Source organism: Eucyclogobius newberryi, unplaced genomic scaffold, assembly GCF_026437365.1.
Source record: "Eucyclogobius newberryi isolate DKJ021-1_F unplaced genomic scaffold, fEucNew1.0.hap1 SCAF_1, whole genome shotgun sequence".
Classification (NCBI taxonomy): Eukaryota; Metazoa; Chordata; class Actinopteri; order Gobiiformes; family Gobiidae; genus Eucyclogobius; species Eucyclogobius newberryi.
This window is the reverse complement of record NW_027315723.1, coordinates 22,879,835-22,895,168: the sequence shown is the minus strand read 5'-3', so window position 1 is coordinate 22,895,168 and position 15,334 is coordinate 22,879,835. Positions and strand designations below refer to the sequence as shown.

Genomic DNA, 15,334 nt, shown 5'->3' with positions numbered 1-15,334 from the left:
CTAAAAGACCTTCTGCCAAACCATGAGTTTATATTATATTCAGACTTTAAATTAACTGCAAATGTGGGTTTAAGTTTTCACAATCATCCTTTTCCTTTACCTCCTGAAAACATAGCCATGTTTTCCATGGTTTTGTTTTAAATATTCTATTAAGACGTTGCTCTGAGGTTTTGACACTATAAATATTTTTAATCATTATTAGTTTATTCTAACCAGCCAAATAGTTCTTCCAGTGTGGATAAACTGATGCGTTTCCCCTCCATGCCTCTAGAGGCGCTGTTTCATTCCGTATCCTGTTCCACACGTTAACATCATGGCGTCGACCTGGAGATACATTTATCCAAAGTCGCTTTAACATGTAACAAACGACGTATATAAGGGCATCACTCGAAATAAACATGTCGGATTCGGAGCCGCGGAAAGGAACTGTTACTTCAGAGAAGGAGTACAGGACCCCGGGCCTCAGGGGCGCCAAGACCACCACACTGTTCCGGGCCGTGAATCCGGAGCTCTTCATCAAACCCGTAAGGACGCCATGGATCTGTGCCATGGATCTGTGCACGTTAACCTCACTCTGTCACCGTCACTAGTCACTAGAGAAGCCGCATGAGGACTGCAGATCACCGCAAGTTTAGCCCGATACAGGCCTAGTCAAGAACTGAGGTGTAAATCACGACTAAACCTTTTAATCATCTTCTGTCTTGAAAACAAACGCGCCCATGAATTCTCTTAGTCTTAGACACATTTAATACAGAATTTAAACCTGAGTAGAAATAGCGATCCATACAACATTTCTGTAACATGACAGGACTCTTCTGCACATAAACACTGTCTCCAATGTAACTGTCCATGGTTCTGAAACAACTATTTAGAGCTGAAATAACGGACAAAGCCCACACTATGAATATATACTATACACTATACTATACACTGACTATATGTGAAGCTGATCTGTTTGTCGTGCTTTGACTTGTGTTTGGCAGAATAAGACCGTGATGGGATTCGGTCTGGTCAGCATCACTCTGTGTGTGTGTTACTTGGGCTACATGCATGCCACTAAAGAGAATCAACAGCTCTATGAGGCCATCGACAGCGAGGGAGAGCACTACATGCGCAGGAAAACCTCCAAATGGGACTGAATATGTAAAGTGCAAAATGAGATGTGCCATTACCATAAGTTTCTCATGAAATGATATGTGCCAATGGAAAATGGCTGTTTGAACATAAATTACATGATTGAGCCAAGTTTCTGGTTGTGTTGGCAAAGTACTTTATTTCCCTGGGTTATCAGTCGACAAACTGCACAGTTATACAACATTGATTCAATTTCCACCTGATAAACCTTCAGAAGCTGATCCAGAGACTCATCACTTTGTCTTCTCCTCCTATGGACAGAATAACCCAAATGTATAAAGATTAAAAGCTGCATAATTTTGATTTAAAAAGCATTGTAAATTCAATAATAAACATAATGATGAATAAACATTTTCCTTTGCGTGTTCTGTACCTTGATGATTCCAGCCAGATCTCTCAGAGCCTGTTCGTAACGCTGCTCCAGGCTTTGGAGAAGTTCAGGTTTGACAGTTTGTTTTTGAATCCCGGGACTGCCTGCCTCACTCACCATGTGCAAGAAGTTCTTCTCCTGCACAGATTATTTGACTCATAATGACCTTATTGGTAAATTTGAATTTTAGCGTTAGACGTTTCAGACCTGCACTCGCAGCAGGAAGGTGAAGGCCAGCCCGGCTCGGCCTGCTCTCGCTGTCCGTCCGATTCTGAGCCAAACATTGTACAGGGTTAGAAACAGGAGGATTCACCCAAAAAGAGCAATTGTGTTGAGAAAGGGTGTCCAAACTTTTTCCACTGAGGGCCACATATTGAAACATAGCTGGGAACATTAATGTTATATCTGTATCACAGCCAACATTTTTGTTATTTAAGTCATGATAGCAGATTTTCTTTTTCATGTGTAGTATAAAATAGTACTTTTGGTCTTTTGGGCCAATTTATGAGAAAGCCTGAGGGCCTTATTTGGTCCCCGGGCCATACTTTGGACACCCCGAGTGCAGAGGGACAGACCTGTGAATGTATGTGCGGACAAACTGTGGCGCATCATAGTTGATCACACATTTCACAGCACTGATGTCGATGCCTCTCGCAGCAGCGTCTGTGCTCACCAGCCTTCAGGAAAACACACATTTATACCGGGTTTGTACACATGTTAAACGTGTATTAATCCCATCGAAAGGATTTTCCTCTTAATACACATGTGGATGCACTCACAGTTGTATCTTGCCCTGCTCAAACTCCTTCAGCGTCCTCTTCCGCTCCCCTGGACTTAGTCTGGAGGAGAACTCTGACGCCTTGACGCCCCCAAACAACTGCAACAGCAACACCAACCTAATAGAACAAAATGCCATATGTCATTGAATGTTTTTGCACACTATATTCAGTATTTGATAATCACGTGTGAACTCTAACCTGTGAGCTGCCTCTCTGGAGTTGGTGAAACACAGAACGGGGCTAAGCTTCATCCGAGTGACAAAGTGCAGCAGGAGCAGCGGTTTCTTACTCATTGTACACGGGACATAGTACTCCTACACACACAGTACACAGCGTCTGGCGTGTTCAAGAGCCGAGCACACGTCTGGCGTGTGCTCGGCTCTTGAATGCGAGCTAGAACACTCACCGTTAGCCCTTGAGGGAAGTGGAAGCGCTCTGATGCTGGTGTAGGAGCGGAGGTGAGTTCAGATGTTTGGTGGGCCGAGGTGAAGAGGCGTGGATGGTACAGGCCCAGCTGTTGGAGCTTCTCTGGGTTGTGGGTGAGAGTCGCAGAGAATAACAGTTTCTGCAGTGGCATTTGAGAAGGGCAGAGACTAGACACAGGACAGTGCCTATTAGAACACTCAACACAAGGTAAAATAAAGCAGCGGCTTGAGGAAACAGAAAGTGCTAGTGGCTTACCTGTCAGCAGTGATGTGTGCAGCTTCTGTCCTCCTGAAGAGACCGTTTGCTTCCGTTTTTGATGCATACACAGCTCTGACCGTCTGACTGAGCCAGGACTGGTGCATGCTGTCAATCATTCGGTCTGCTTCATCAATTATCTGTGAACAAGACGAAGTAAAGGAGGTGTTTCTACAGCAGTAATACTTTGCAATTTGGAAGAAAAACACACAAGAAACCGGAGATGTCCCAGACAGAAGCTGGCGTTTTTGTTGATGTGGTCAACAAGGCGCCCGGGAGTAGCCACAACAATATCTGCAAGACTGCGCCTTTGATCACCCCTGCAACAAAGCCAAACTTTAAAAAGAAAGTTCTGATACAGGAAAATATTTAAGCATTGCAAAGTGATTAAGAAACATGGTGCGAGGAGTTTATTTGAGCAATGATCCAATATTGTTCATGTTTCTTCTGTATGTTCTCATATTTAAAGAGACCTCACCTGACTTCTGACAGTGAGGCTTGCTCAGCTGCCAATGACTTCTGCCCCGCCACAATCACCACCCGGAGTTGCGTTCCCTCTGCATATGTTGAGAACACTCTCCACACCTGCTGGGCAAGCTCTTTGGTGGGCAGTACGGCCAAAGCTCTCACCTCACAGACCACCCGCTGCATCAGTACCTGATCAACAGAATTGGGACTACATTTACACATTGTCCAAGTTTGTCCCATTGCATCTCTGGTGTTGATTTGTACCTCTTATCTTCTCTAGCAAACAGGTACATAAATTCATCATTATTCCGTTTACATTAAAATGCTGCTTTTTTGTAAGGAAATGTAGACTTACCTGAATAATCGGGAGGACGAATGCTAGTGTCTTGCCGCTGCCAGTGGGGGCTGACACACAGATGTCTCTGGGTCTTTGGCCCCCAGGACCCACCAACAGTCCATGATGGGCACTCTCAAGGATGGCTGGGATCACCTCTGTCTGCACTGAGGACAAATAAACATCCTGATTGTCATTGGATCCGTTTTATGCATGGGTCGTGTGCATGGCTGTCTAGAAGTACCTGGGAAAAGGTGCTGAACGTGATTGTGCTGCAGTTTCTTGAGCAGGTGAACGCACAATTGTGGCACTTCAGAGAGTGGATGAAGATGGTCTTTGATGTTTTGATGAATAAGGTCAGGCTTAGCAAGCCACTGAGGCAACACTCTATTCACCTGTACAAACACAAGTTCATGTGAGGTTTTGCAGAACGAGCTCAGGAAATTACACGATATGGACAAAAACAATAACATGTTACAGACAACAGACTGGGTGACTGTGAATACCTTGAGGGACTTTTTATTGGAATATCCTCCAAGAACAGGGAACGCAACTGCAGCTGGCTTCTCAGGAGTTTGTGGAGAATCTTTGACTTGCTCTTCCGTGATGTCCTCACCTCTAATAGCTGATGTTTGTACTTCTGAAACACAATGATTTTGAGGGATAAAGTAACCTTATAAAATAAAGCTTGCTAACAGGCTTCACGTGTAAACGTAAACAGATATATTAAGTTCAACTCACCTGTCTGATGGTTTACTGCACACTTTTTTTTCTTCTTCTGCTGTATCACATCTTCATCCAGGCCAAACTCTTTTACATTGTCTCTTCCACCTCTCTCTTTAATTTTTCTTTTCCTTTTGGCTTTTATTGGTAAGGTGTTTTCTTCTGGTGGTGTAGGTTCAGAGCCACACTGTTTCTGTCTCTCTTTGGCTTTCTCTTTAAGTTTTGCCAGTAAAGTGTGAGACCGACTGTCTTTACTGTCGTTATCATCTTCCTCGCCGAGATATCTGGAATAAGGATATTTATAATATATATTTATGCACATGCTCGAGTAACTTTCATTAACACAGACGTAAAACGGTCTTACCTGTTAACAAGAAATAACGACATTGTTTCGAGTTATTTTATCATGTAATGTCGATCTGTGTACTTTTGACGGTGCTGTGAATAACTCCACGAAATGCTAAAAATCAACAAAAACACGTTTTATGTTCTGGGCGCATAGTGATGACGTCAATTTCAGTCGCCTGAGCAGACGCTGAGGACATATAAATAAATAACTTTTAAAACATTTTAAATACACTTTGTATATGCTAAGACAATAATAATATAGAGATAATAGTGTGATAAAATCTATTGTCACACGATTATTACAAAACTTAACCACGTGACCCACAGTCTGCGGTGATTTGTTTTGTATACGTAAGCACGCACGTATGTACGTAAGCACGCACGTATGTACGTAATCACGTAAATTTCAGCAGTCGACTTTCTGCGCGGGAGGTTTGGATCAGGTCTCAACAAGAGCCCCAGGTAAATTAAGTTCAAAATGTGTTATCGGCTTATTGTCACAAGAATTTTGGTTATGCTCTGATAAAGACTCGGGCACAGAGATTCCACCGTGTGTTGTTTGCTTTCCTCGTGTATGTTTCTAGCATCTTGTTTATTGAGCTGCTCTGCTGTTAGCTAAGCTAACGTTAATGGTGTGGCTAAAAGCCACGTTATCAACAACAACCCTGCTTGTGACTTGTCATCGGTCACTCGGGGTAAAACCATGGATCTATTAAAAACTCGTAACCATGGTATCTCAATGCTATGTTAAACTGAAGTGAAAGTGTATTTTTCTTTGAATGAAGCTGAGAAGTCCTGCAGCAGGGGTCTTCAACCTTTTCCCCACGTATTTCAGAAAATGGGGCCGATTACAGTGACTGCAAACCTTAAACTAAAAGTTAATTTTTTTTTTGAGTAAAAGCCTCACATAAACTAACAAATATAAATTGATGTATATTTTCAAAAACTAACACTTAAATTAATTAAATGACTGTGTAAATCACAAATAGGTAGTTTTTTTTAAAGACACACCAATTCCTCAAGGCACATCCTTGGAAGTGAGTGGAGACCTCTGTCCTGCTGTGATTCAGGGTTTGAAGGCTCTTTTCACTTCAGGTATGGCTATGAGGAGTGAAGCTCGGGTGGAGGCAGAGGTGGTGGAAGAGGAGGAGAGCTTTGGCCCGCAGCCTCTTGTCAGGCTGGAGGTAAGATAACCCACACAAACCGACCTTCAAATGGGAAACTTTACACCAATAGTTAATTAATTGCATCTGATTAAGATTCATGTTATATTCCGTATAACATGATTCTTCAGTTTTAAGCAATATAACTACCAGAGCTACTGCTCTGCTACTGGAAGAGCGTTCGTCTTCTCATCCAAAGTTCGTCAGTTTGAATCCCGCTCTCGACTACAGTTCATGAGCCGTGTTTGATAAGAAAAATATGCATTGACATTGTTATCTGGATTTGTCTCAGCAATGTGGGATCAGTGCCAGTGACATCAAGAAGCTGGAGGACGCCGGCTTCCACACCATTGAGGCTGTTGCCTACGCTCCAAAGAAGGAGCTGCTGAACATCAAGGGCATTAGTGAAGCAAAGGCTGACAAGATTCTAGTGAGTGAGGATGAATGTGTTGAAACGATTTAAATTAAATGTTATGTTAATGTTATATTCTTAAATCCTTTCAGACAGAAGCAGCTAAACTGGTGCCAATGGGTTTCACTACAGCTACAGAGTTCCATCAGCGACGAGCAGAGATCATTCAGATTTCCACTGGCTCCAAGGAGCTGGACAAGTTGCTACAAGGTTGGTTTGAGACACAGGGGTTTTGGCTAAACATGACCGTAGCTATCCACATTGCTTCAGGACAGGAAAGATCTACCACCTAAAGAACTATGCTAACTACAACTATGCTAACATGTTTTGTGGTCTACAAACTGGAATGAGAGTTTGGCGGTTTTTACATTGGCAGAATAAAAAGGAGACTTAAAGACAGATTTGCAGAAAAGTGACCCCCAGTACCGTTCACTTCCAATTTGCTGGTTACACAAACGTCCACAAACTAAAAGTCATGATAATTGAATCCGTTCCAAAATCGGTACAAGGAGGGGACAGGGTCTTTCACTTCAACATGAAACATTTTGGATTGTGAACATTAAAAGCTACTGAATTCCCAGGCCTAAATGATGAGTGACTTCTCTCCTCTTCTATTGTCCTGATAAACACACTCATTTAGCTGCGTAAGAGCGACTGCGTTACATTGTATTTTTGTAATTTTCATAATTGGATTATTGTAATATTGTTAAACTTAAGTGGTGGAAGCCTTGTTACTTCCTGTAGTCTTAAAACATGCTAGACAATGGGGTGTTTTATGAAGTGAGATAAAGCCAAAGCCAATTTTATAACATGGCTCTGAATTGCCCTGGTAACATGTACCCAGTCACAAACCTGAGAGGCGCACTACAAAGCTGAGGGGGACATTCAGGGAGCTGGCCTCTGAAATAAGTGTCACAAAACCAGTTTGAGTTTCAGTCTCGTTCTCATTCTATATCTCATGCTGCCACGTTACTCCCGTAGGCGGCATCGAGACGGGCTCCATCACTGAGATGTTTGGGGAATTTCGCACAGGCAAAACTCAGCTTTGTCACACTCTCGCTGTAACATGCCAGGTACTAATGTCAACACGAAGCATTCATGAATTCATTGATATGTTTTGAGTGCGAAGAGCGGGCCCACTGATTATCTGTGTGTTCTCAGCTACCCATTGACCAGGGCGGCGGAGAGGGTAAAGCCATGTACATTGACACCGAGGGCACCTTCAGACCGGAGAGGCTGCTTGCTGTTGCTGAGAGGTGAGTCGATGTTCTGAAAGGGAGATCGTTACTTAGAAAGTTACTCCACTGATGTTCGGAAAGACTTCTTAAACCCATTTCTTTTGGGCAGGTATGGCCTGGTTGGCAGTGACGTTTTGGATAATGTGGCCTATGCCCGGGCCTTTAACACAGACCACCAGACACAGCTGCTGTATCAGGCCTCTGCCATGATGGCCGAGTCCAGGTGAGCTTCAGCACTGATAGAATTAAGGTCTTTTTTTTTTATAAATGTGATAATGAAATACTCAAGTGTCCTGTGATCTGTGTCTCACTTTGTGCTTCAGGTACGCTCTACTGATCGTGGACAGTGCCACTGCCCTTTACAGAACGGATTACTCTGGCCGCGGTGAGCTGTCGGCAAGACAGGGGCATTTGGGCCGCTTCTTGCGCATGCTGTTGCGGTTGGCAGATGAGGTGAGGCGCACGGGGCAACTAACAGGCAGCACAAGGATACAGAAGTTCACTGCCATATTTATACATTTGTGCACTAAAACATTTTACATCGCATATTAATTAAAAAAAATCCTTTATTTACACTGATACTTTTTCTTCATGTTGAATTCATGTGACAAACGTTCGTCAATCCTGGCCAGTTGTCACATGACACTTAAGCCTGGTTTACACTCCAGCGTCAAATCAACGATTGTGGATGTGCTGCGCAACTCGGCACCCAACAGCCAATCAGAAGGCTTGCGTACGTCTGTGTACCTCAGCCAAACACGGGGTGCGTTTGAAATAAATATCTGCACAGGAGTTTCATGTTTAACCCTATAGGTCTGCACGATGCATGTTCTTTAGTGCCAAGAAAATCATCCATCTGTATAAAAGACTGGGATATCAGGTCACTCTGTAATCTCCCAGAGTGCAGATGGGTGTGATTGACAGGTGGATTAGCCAATTGGGGACATGCATGGTCCGTATAAAATAACAGGACTCGTTATGGGGATAAAAAGGCAAAGACAGCAGAATCAATGAGGGAAGTGTAAAACTCTTAATCTGAGGCAAGAGCAGTTTGATTTAGTTCTAAATGACAAATGCCCAATGAACTCATGACTCATGCGTCATAGAAATAAACGCATCTGATTACACGGGACGTTTGGAGTTTTTGTTTTGACCAGACTCTCTTCATAAAGAATGAAAGTGTGTATTCTGGATCCCGGGCAACGTAATTTTTGCCTGCAGTATACGTCAACCATTTAAAGAGGTTAATTCCGAGATCTTTTGCATTATATTGATGTGAAAAGTGCATCTGGATCATGACTATGAATCTTTCAAATTGCTTTGTTCTGACAGTTTGGTGTTGCCGTGGTCATATCCAATCAGGTGGTTGCCCAAGTGGACGGTGCTGCAATGTTCTCTGCAGATCCCAAAAAACCCATTGGTGGAAATATTCTGGCTCATGCTTCCACCACTCGGTGAGTGTTTCTATGGAAGACAAACCGTCATGTCTATTGTCCTATTCATCTGTTCTGAAGCGTATACAGTGAACCTGGCTAAACCTCTCCTGGTTAAGGTTCCGTATCTGTAGATAAGTGGCACTACAAAGCTTGTTCACAACAGAAGGCGGGGTCAGTGCCAGTCAACCAATTTGGAACATTAGAGAAGGAAAGAGCTGTGTAGTTTAAGCACGAGGAACTATGAATCATACACAAATACAAATGTAAAAATACACAAAGGAGCCTTTCTTTGGCCGCTCACTTGATCAACTCAGATTCTCAGCTCTCAATAAGATTACTTCTTCTTTGGGAACATGGCCTCGTCTGAAGCAGGTTCCTGCAAACTAGGTTTAACCACAAAGCTGCCTGGTTTACCCTCTAATCCAGCATCTCAGAACAGGCCTCTGATGTTTTTGAATGATTCTAAATGACTTGTAACAAAACCTGACCTCTTGTATTTGCAGCCTTTATTTAAGAAAAGGTCGCGGAGAGACCCGAATTTGTAAAATCTATGACTCGCCCTGTCTACCTGAGGCTGAAGCAATGTTTGCCATAAATGCAGATGGAGTGGGAGATGCCAAAGACTAAACGTAAGACCTTCACTTTTGGCCCTGTGGAGATGCAAAGAGCATCTTAATGAACTGCTGAACACCAGAAGAAAAAAACACTGTCAAAGACGGCACTTTTGCCTGTTGTGTTTTATTTACACTTTTTTGTTTAACTGTCTGGTATGTCAATATTTGTTTGTGTGAAGTCTGCATCTGAAGGTATTAGTACTTGATGTATGTCATAATCTTAAGTATTCTCAAGCATTATCCTTTTCATTCAAGTTGTGTCTGGAATGCTTGGGCGCTGCCGCTCTTGCAGTAGATGTGAAATAGTCTCCAGGTGTAAGTGTATGTATGGTTTATTTCTCTGTACAGTATCCTATAAATTACATGTTTTATCAATACAAATATCTTTGGTCTGATTTCTTTATTCAGTTATGTTGACTGAACAGTGCAGCGTTGTATTAAGTAAAACAATATGTACATAAAGTGTGTCACTTAAATAATTTAATGAAACTTTTATTAATAACATTATTGGTCAATTTCAAAGGAATAGGGGTACAAACAAGTCAAGGAATAAATTACCAATGCAAGACAGTATTCTGTTAATAAATAACATTTCCTTTGTGACAACACGACATTTACACAGTGAAGTTTATTTTGCATGTGAAGACTTCAGTCCTTCATGTTTTAGTGGGACTTTTTAATTGAAATTCCAGAGTTTTTGATGTGCCCTCGTCCTGAAAATGATAAAAAGATCATGAAACCATTCAAACTGATCGTGCCACCTGAGTGACCCACCTGAAGGCTGGTGGTGGGAGTGTTCTGTGCCAAGTCCATCCATTGTGATGACTCGGAGATGTTCCCCAGCTCCTGATGGCACTAGAGGACAAGAACATTCAGGATGGTAAATGTGTAGCCTGACTGCGGTTTGTGGAGACTCATGATAAACGTTACCTTGGCTATGTAGAGTCTGACAGTCTTTGAAGATCCTGGACTCAGCTCTTCTGCCTGTTCAAGCACAAGCGATGTTATGTCAATGCTTTCAAAAAGAGCTTTGTGCCTGTTGCTACTAGCAGGAGGGAAAGGAAAGCTTTTATTGTTTTATGACTTTTCCTCTAATTGCTCAGCTATGTTATGGCTGAAGAACCATGAAGTCTCACTTGGTGGTATTTGTACTATTATCATTGAGCTTCTCAGATATTTAAGTCCAGACCTACAATACATTTGAGCTTTAGTGCAGCTGAACTGGAACCATGGTGTGGACAATGCAGCAGAGCATTACCTTCAGGAAGTTGTCAAGAGCCTGCTGCAGAGAGGAGCGGGGTGGGGTTTGATACAGGGCAGCCGCTGCTTTCTTTTCCAGCCAGTCCAGAGATGCAACCTGTCAAGACGCATGGTATAATTTATAAAAAACAAACCATCACAATCACAGGGTGTATGTAGAATGCCTGACCTGGTAACACCACTTGGCGAGCAGGTAGAAGCAGACATGGTCAGTGTTGGTAAGGGCCAGGGCCTGGTCCAGATGCTCCTGAGACAAAACACACCAATGTCATTCTGAACACAAAAAGCGAATGATCTTGGCCAGCTCAGTGCGAGGCTGGGGTACCTTCATGATGCGGCTGCCTCTTAATTTGCTGTGCATGCTCCCTTGGTCTGTTGACACATCTGCCAATGTAGCAAACCTACACGAAACAGAACTAACTCAGAATATTGATCACAAGAAGTTAAAAGGACCTTGCATTGTTTCCATTCACCATTTATGGCAGTCTTTGTTCAGTCCTTTTTTTCGCAGGGCAAGCTCTGCCTCCTCCAAACCTGTGCAAAAGCCAATATGAATGTACAAAACTGCATAGTAGTAGCGCACATATTTCTAGTTATGGTCTTATTTTGATGATAAACTGCTCGTCTCCTAATAGGGCGGTTTAGGCCAGTGATGGTGGATTTGAGACCTCAAATACTGGTTTTCAAAAATAACTTTGAAACAGGCCCAACGTGCTGTGCAAACATGACATAAGGTTTGGCTTGCTTTATTCTACATGTTTCAACTGTTTCTCTAATAAACTTGAACAATTGTATCTTATAATCTTTATTATTGCAAAAAGTTAAAGACTATTCAAGTTGTTATGTACAATTATGTCAAATGCCATGACTTGTGAATGGGACTCACCTTGTTGTGCCAAGTCCCTTCTGCTCAGGGTGTCGGCTGCACACCAGTACATGTCGCTGTGGGCTCGAGCCAGACGCCAAACAAACTCACGATTGTCTTCGTACTAAGCACAAACAAGCACATTCCCATGATGTCACTGCATGCAAACATTGATTGTTTTCTTTGCATCTTGAACCTTTACTGTGATTTTTTTTATTGCAAATTTTACACTATGAACTTTTAAAAAGAAAATTGTATTGCCTTTATTATGCCTTTATTTAAGCAAGTTCGATCCTATTGAAATTGAGACCTCTTTTTCAAGGGAGAAAACATTCCTCTAGTAGTAACCACTAGTAACCACTCTTCCACTCTTTAACCACACCACTAATTACCCAGAAGCCCTATTTATACAGGCCTGTCCCAGCATCTCTGGTTGTTTCTGCTCTCAAATCTATCATCTTAGAATATTAATATTCCCTGTTGTGGCGTTGTCCCTGTTAGTGAAACAGACATTCAAACTGTTGAATTTGGGGCACTGAAAATCTATGCACCGCATATTAAAACCTTGAAATTGTCATGTTAAATCTTTGAACGTAGAAAAACCAGCTGACATTCTGAAAAAAAAAAACCTCAAACACATATTTTTAGGGTTAAAATTTCAGATTTAGAAATTCACCAGCATTTAAAATTCTAAATCATTATTGCAAATTATTGCAAAATCATTATCATATTTTTTTTTCCTTTTTAAATATTCACACATCGTTAAATAATGCAGTGCAGACTGTTTTGTTTAACTTAAGCTAGGTTTCTTTTGTTGGTGTTCCTGTTCACTCTATGGCCGCTTTCTCAGGCTTAAAGTGTAACAGAGCCTTCCTCCTACTACTGCCACCTGCTGGTGTTTTCAACCAAGGGTCTTTGGGATTCAATGAACGGTTCCCAAATACCATTACATTTGCATCGTAACCAATGTCCTATAATCTATTACATATATCAAATGTAACAGTCGGTATATTAATGCCACACATGCTCACCTCCACCCTGTTGTCCTTCAGCAGTTTGTAGCCCTCCTCCTTCAACCTGGAGTCTCCCGTGTGCAGAATGTCACTCTGAGCCAGGAGCAGAGCCAGCTCTCCATTAGGGACCTCGGTCACCAGCTGCAGGCCCCTCACACTCTCCCCCACTGTATCTTGACCTAAGGGGCCCGTATCGTCCTCCAGGTCCTCATCCTGGGAGTCGCCCTGCTTTAGAGTGATGACAGTGGCACAGCTCTGGTCCTCTCCTTCTGAATCCTGGTCCGCAGCTTGCTCAAGCTCCTCTCGGTCAGTTTCCCGGTCTGTGTAGTCTGACTCTGCGTTTGCTGTGGAGTAACTGAGGGTGGAGATTGTGGAGTACATTTTGAGTCTGGATTTTACAGATTTGAAGACTCACCCAATCTTATTTAGCTTATGTGTTCTGTTAAAACAGCCTTTTCAGCTTTTAAGCAGGTTATAGTGACACAACATTTTATTCTATAACGCTTCTTGTAATATATATGTGTATATTTTTTATTCCTTAACAAATGTATAATAAGTCTGCTAGCTTCATGTAGTAATTGTGGTGCGAAATTTAAAAAAAAAGCAGAAAAGGAAATTAGGAGCTTGAATTCTGTTAACCTCATGGTAAAGCAAAGGTCTTTATAGCAGTTTCCCTAGAAGACTAATTTCCCTGTGTGTGTGTGACTAGGAAAAGTGTCAGAGAAAGCCCAACTCATGGTAGTATTGTGCTACTATTGAAACGTGACAGAAGCTCATGGCTCTATCCCTCGTCCCCCCAGCTGCCATGATTCATACCCTCCCTCACTGGTCTCGTAGGTGCTGGTCAGGCCCTGACTGGCCGTGAAGTAAACAGAGCTGGAGCCGGTGGATTCGGTGCGCTCTCGGGGAATGTAATGCCGACGGCGGCGAATGCGATGGCTGTCCTCCACTCCCTTCCTGAAACACACAGAAACAAATATCTTACTGTTTGGACAACGTCAATGATTAATGGCAGTTGATGCGATACAACTTGCAGGTTAATAAGTCTCACTTGACATCCTGAATGATCTGCAGAGCAATGTCCTGGAGACCCCCCCTCAGATCGGCCACTTCCGAGCGCAGGGTGGTAACACAGGCCAAGACCTGGTCCAGTTGCTGCCGTAGCGCCACCTGCTGGTCAGGAGACAAGCTTTGGACCACAGCCTCCACAGCAGCTAAGGCCTGCTGCTGCGCCTCCATCTCTGCAACACACACACACAGAGTTTACATAACTGAGCTTTGCCATGTCCAAGAACGTAATGAATGAGGCCCTGCGCTCAAGAACTTAGTCCACATCAACGTTATCATCTGGTGAGGACGATATATGGATTAACACTCAACGGATCAAACGATTAGAGACAAAGGAATATAACAATCAAGGTAAATAATGATCCTGTACTGAAGCACTGAAAGGTTGGACGAGAGTGAGCGACCTGAAGTGGAGGCCAGTGGTTCCCAACCAGAGGTCACAAAATGATTCAGGGGGTCCCCAAATCAAATGAGGGAAACTGATATAATAGTCTTAAACAAGGCTTGACACAAATGCAGTGGTGAATAGAGATTATTATTTATCTTATCAAAGACATTTATCTGGGTCTATATCTTCAAAATAAAATCAAACCCGTTTTTTATTATTATTTTCATTTTATTTGTTGATCTAAAGTAAAAAGCCTACTAAATTAGGAAAATGCACTTACAAAAAAACATTTCACATTTTGTTTTAAGCCAAGGTTAAAAAAAAAAGAAAGAAAAAAGGTTTAACTTGTGACATCTGATATTTATTGCCACATGGCAGCAGTAGTAGTAGAAGTATGGCAGCAGCACTTCTACTACTACTACTGCTGTCATACCACTGTGACAGCAGTAGTAGTAGTAGTAGAAGTATGGCAGCAGCAGCAGCAGTAGTAGTATTAGTAGTAGTAGTGATAGTAGTAGTGGGTACTCACCCTGATCCGGCGCATCCTTCTGCTTCAGCGCAGCTCCATCACCAGCGCCGTTGGTTGGTACATGTAGTGGTGTCAGTGCCCGCGTTAGCTCAGGCTCGACCGTGACAACCGGCACCGGAGCCCTCCTCTTTCTGACCTCCCGGTAAACGATGTAAGCTATGACGCCCAACCCAGCTGTAGCCCCCACCGCGAGCCCCACCAGCCCGTTTCTGCCGAGCGAAGGGTGCATGTGTCCAGCCCCTGAGCGCAGCCCCGTCACGCCGCTACTCTCATCACCCGCGTCCCCGGTTAACGGGCGCGGTAATGGTTCACTAAACCCGAAAAATCGAAAAAGCCAGTGGTTTGTTTTGTTTCGTGCGGACCCGGGGCTGAGAGGACCGGGGCTGAGAGGATGTGCGCGGTTCAGATGCTACACACAGCGGCTGTCACACGACGACTTCCGGTGGTCTTCCCCCCCAAAACCGGAACATTCAGCACAAACCTGTAAACAAAGAGCCAACGTGAGATCAAA

General features: G+C 43.1%; 5 protein-coding genes across 5 annotated transcripts in view; 3 read left to right on the top strand and 2 right to left on the bottom strand.

Annotated features, from left to right (window-relative positions):
* The window catches only part of LOC140355774 (actin-1), an 87,697-nt gene that overhangs the window by 51,861 nt on the left and 20,502 nt on the right, over window positions 1-15,334 (top strand). The window lies entirely within an intron of this gene.
* smim8 (small integral membrane protein 8) lies at window positions 284-1,475 on the top strand. The gene is made up of 2 exons (XM_072440393.1): window positions 284-524; window positions 984-1,475. The coding sequence occupies exons 1-2, from the start codon at window positions 399-401 to the stop codon at window positions 1,137-1,139; spliced, it is 282 nt and encodes a 93-aa protein (XP_072296494.1). The 5' UTR covers window positions 284-398; the 3' UTR covers window positions 1,140-1,475.
* Window positions 1,262-4,997, bottom strand: ddx51 (DEAD (Asp-Glu-Ala-Asp) box polypeptide 51). The gene is made up of 15 exons (XM_072440373.1): window positions 4,854-4,997; window positions 4,508-4,773; window positions 4,273-4,406; window positions 4,011-4,161; window positions 3,788-3,933; window positions 3,443-3,621; window positions 3,176-3,284; window positions 2,965-3,104; window positions 2,690-2,876; window positions 2,482-2,597; window positions 2,284-2,400; window positions 2,080-2,181; window positions 1,712-1,775; window positions 1,508-1,642; window positions 1,262-1,385 (listed from the first exon to the last, which is right to left on the bottom strand). Exons 1-15 carry the CDS (start codon window positions 4,874-4,876, stop codon window positions 1,368-1,370), a joined length of 1,887 nt encoding a protein of 628 aa, XP_072296474.1. The 5' UTR covers window positions 4,877-4,997; the 3' UTR covers window positions 1,262-1,367.
* On the top strand, window positions 5,219-9,756 carry rad51 (RAD51 recombinase). The gene is made up of 10 exons (XM_072451284.1): window positions 5,219-5,299; window positions 5,933-6,021; window positions 6,293-6,430; window positions 6,505-6,622; window positions 7,394-7,485; window positions 7,574-7,668; window positions 7,760-7,873; window positions 7,974-8,103; window positions 8,983-9,104; window positions 9,590-9,756. Exons 2-10 carry the CDS (start codon window positions 5,935-5,937, stop codon window positions 9,711-9,713), a joined length of 1,020 nt encoding a protein of 339 aa, XP_072307385.1. The 5' UTR covers window positions 5,219-5,299; window positions 5,933-5,934; the 3' UTR covers window positions 9,714-9,756.
* On the bottom strand, window positions 10,310-15,120 carry rmdn3 (regulator of microtubule dynamics 3). Its single transcript, XM_072440363.1, has 12 exons — window positions 14,824-15,120; window positions 13,890-14,079; window positions 13,655-13,795; window positions 12,857-13,193; window positions 11,847-11,949; window positions 11,434-11,494; window positions 11,286-11,361; window positions 11,130-11,207; window positions 10,959-11,057; window positions 10,631-10,684; window positions 10,475-10,555; window positions 10,310-10,413 (listed from the first exon to the last, which is right to left on the bottom strand). Exons 1-12 carry the CDS (start codon window positions 15,050-15,052, stop codon window positions 10,357-10,359), a joined length of 1,506 nt encoding a protein of 501 aa, XP_072296464.1. The 5' UTR covers window positions 15,053-15,120; the 3' UTR covers window positions 10,310-10,356.

Coding starts and splice junctions, on each gene's coding strand:
- smim8 (XM_072440393.1), top strand. CDS start 399: ATGTCGGATTCGGAGCCGCGGAAAGGAACTGTTACTTCAGAGAAGGAG. Junction 525..983: donor CGGAGCTCTTCATCAAACCC/GTAAGGACGCCA, acceptor TGTGTTTGGCAG/AATAAGACCGTGATGGGATT.
- ddx51 (XM_072440373.1), bottom strand. CDS start 4,876: ATGTCGTTATTTCTTGTTAACAG. Junction 3,285..3,442: donor GCCTCACTGTCAGAAGTCAG/GTGAGGTCTCTT, acceptor GCTTTGTTGCAG/GGGTGATCAAAGGCGCAGTC. Junction 3,105..3,175: donor TGGGACATCTCCGGTTTCTT/GTGTGTTTTTCT, acceptor TCTTGTTCACAG/ATAATTGATGAAGCAGACCG.
- rad51 (XM_072451284.1), top strand. CDS start 5,935: ATGGCTATGAGGAGTGAAGCTCGGGTGGAGGCAGAGGTGGTGGAAGAG. Junction 7,669..7,759: donor CTGCTTGCTGTTGCTGAGAG/GTGAGTCGATGT, acceptor TCTTTTGGGCAG/GTATGGCCTGGTTGGCAGTG. Junction 8,104..8,982: donor TGTTGCGGTTGGCAGATGAG/GTGAGGCGCACG, acceptor TTGTTCTGACAG/TTTGGTGTTGCCGTGGTCAT.
- rmdn3 (XM_072440363.1), bottom strand. CDS start 15,052: ATGCACCCTTCGCTCGGCAGAAACGGGCTGGTGGGGCTCGCGGTGGGG. Junction 14,080..14,823: donor GAAGGATGCGCCGGATCAGG/GTGAGTACCCAC, acceptor TGTGTGTTGCAG/AGATGGAGGCGCAGCAGCAG. Junction 11,362..11,433: donor AACAAAGACTGCCATAAATG/GTGAATGGAAAC, acceptor TGTTTCGTGTAG/GTTTGCTACATTGGCAGATG.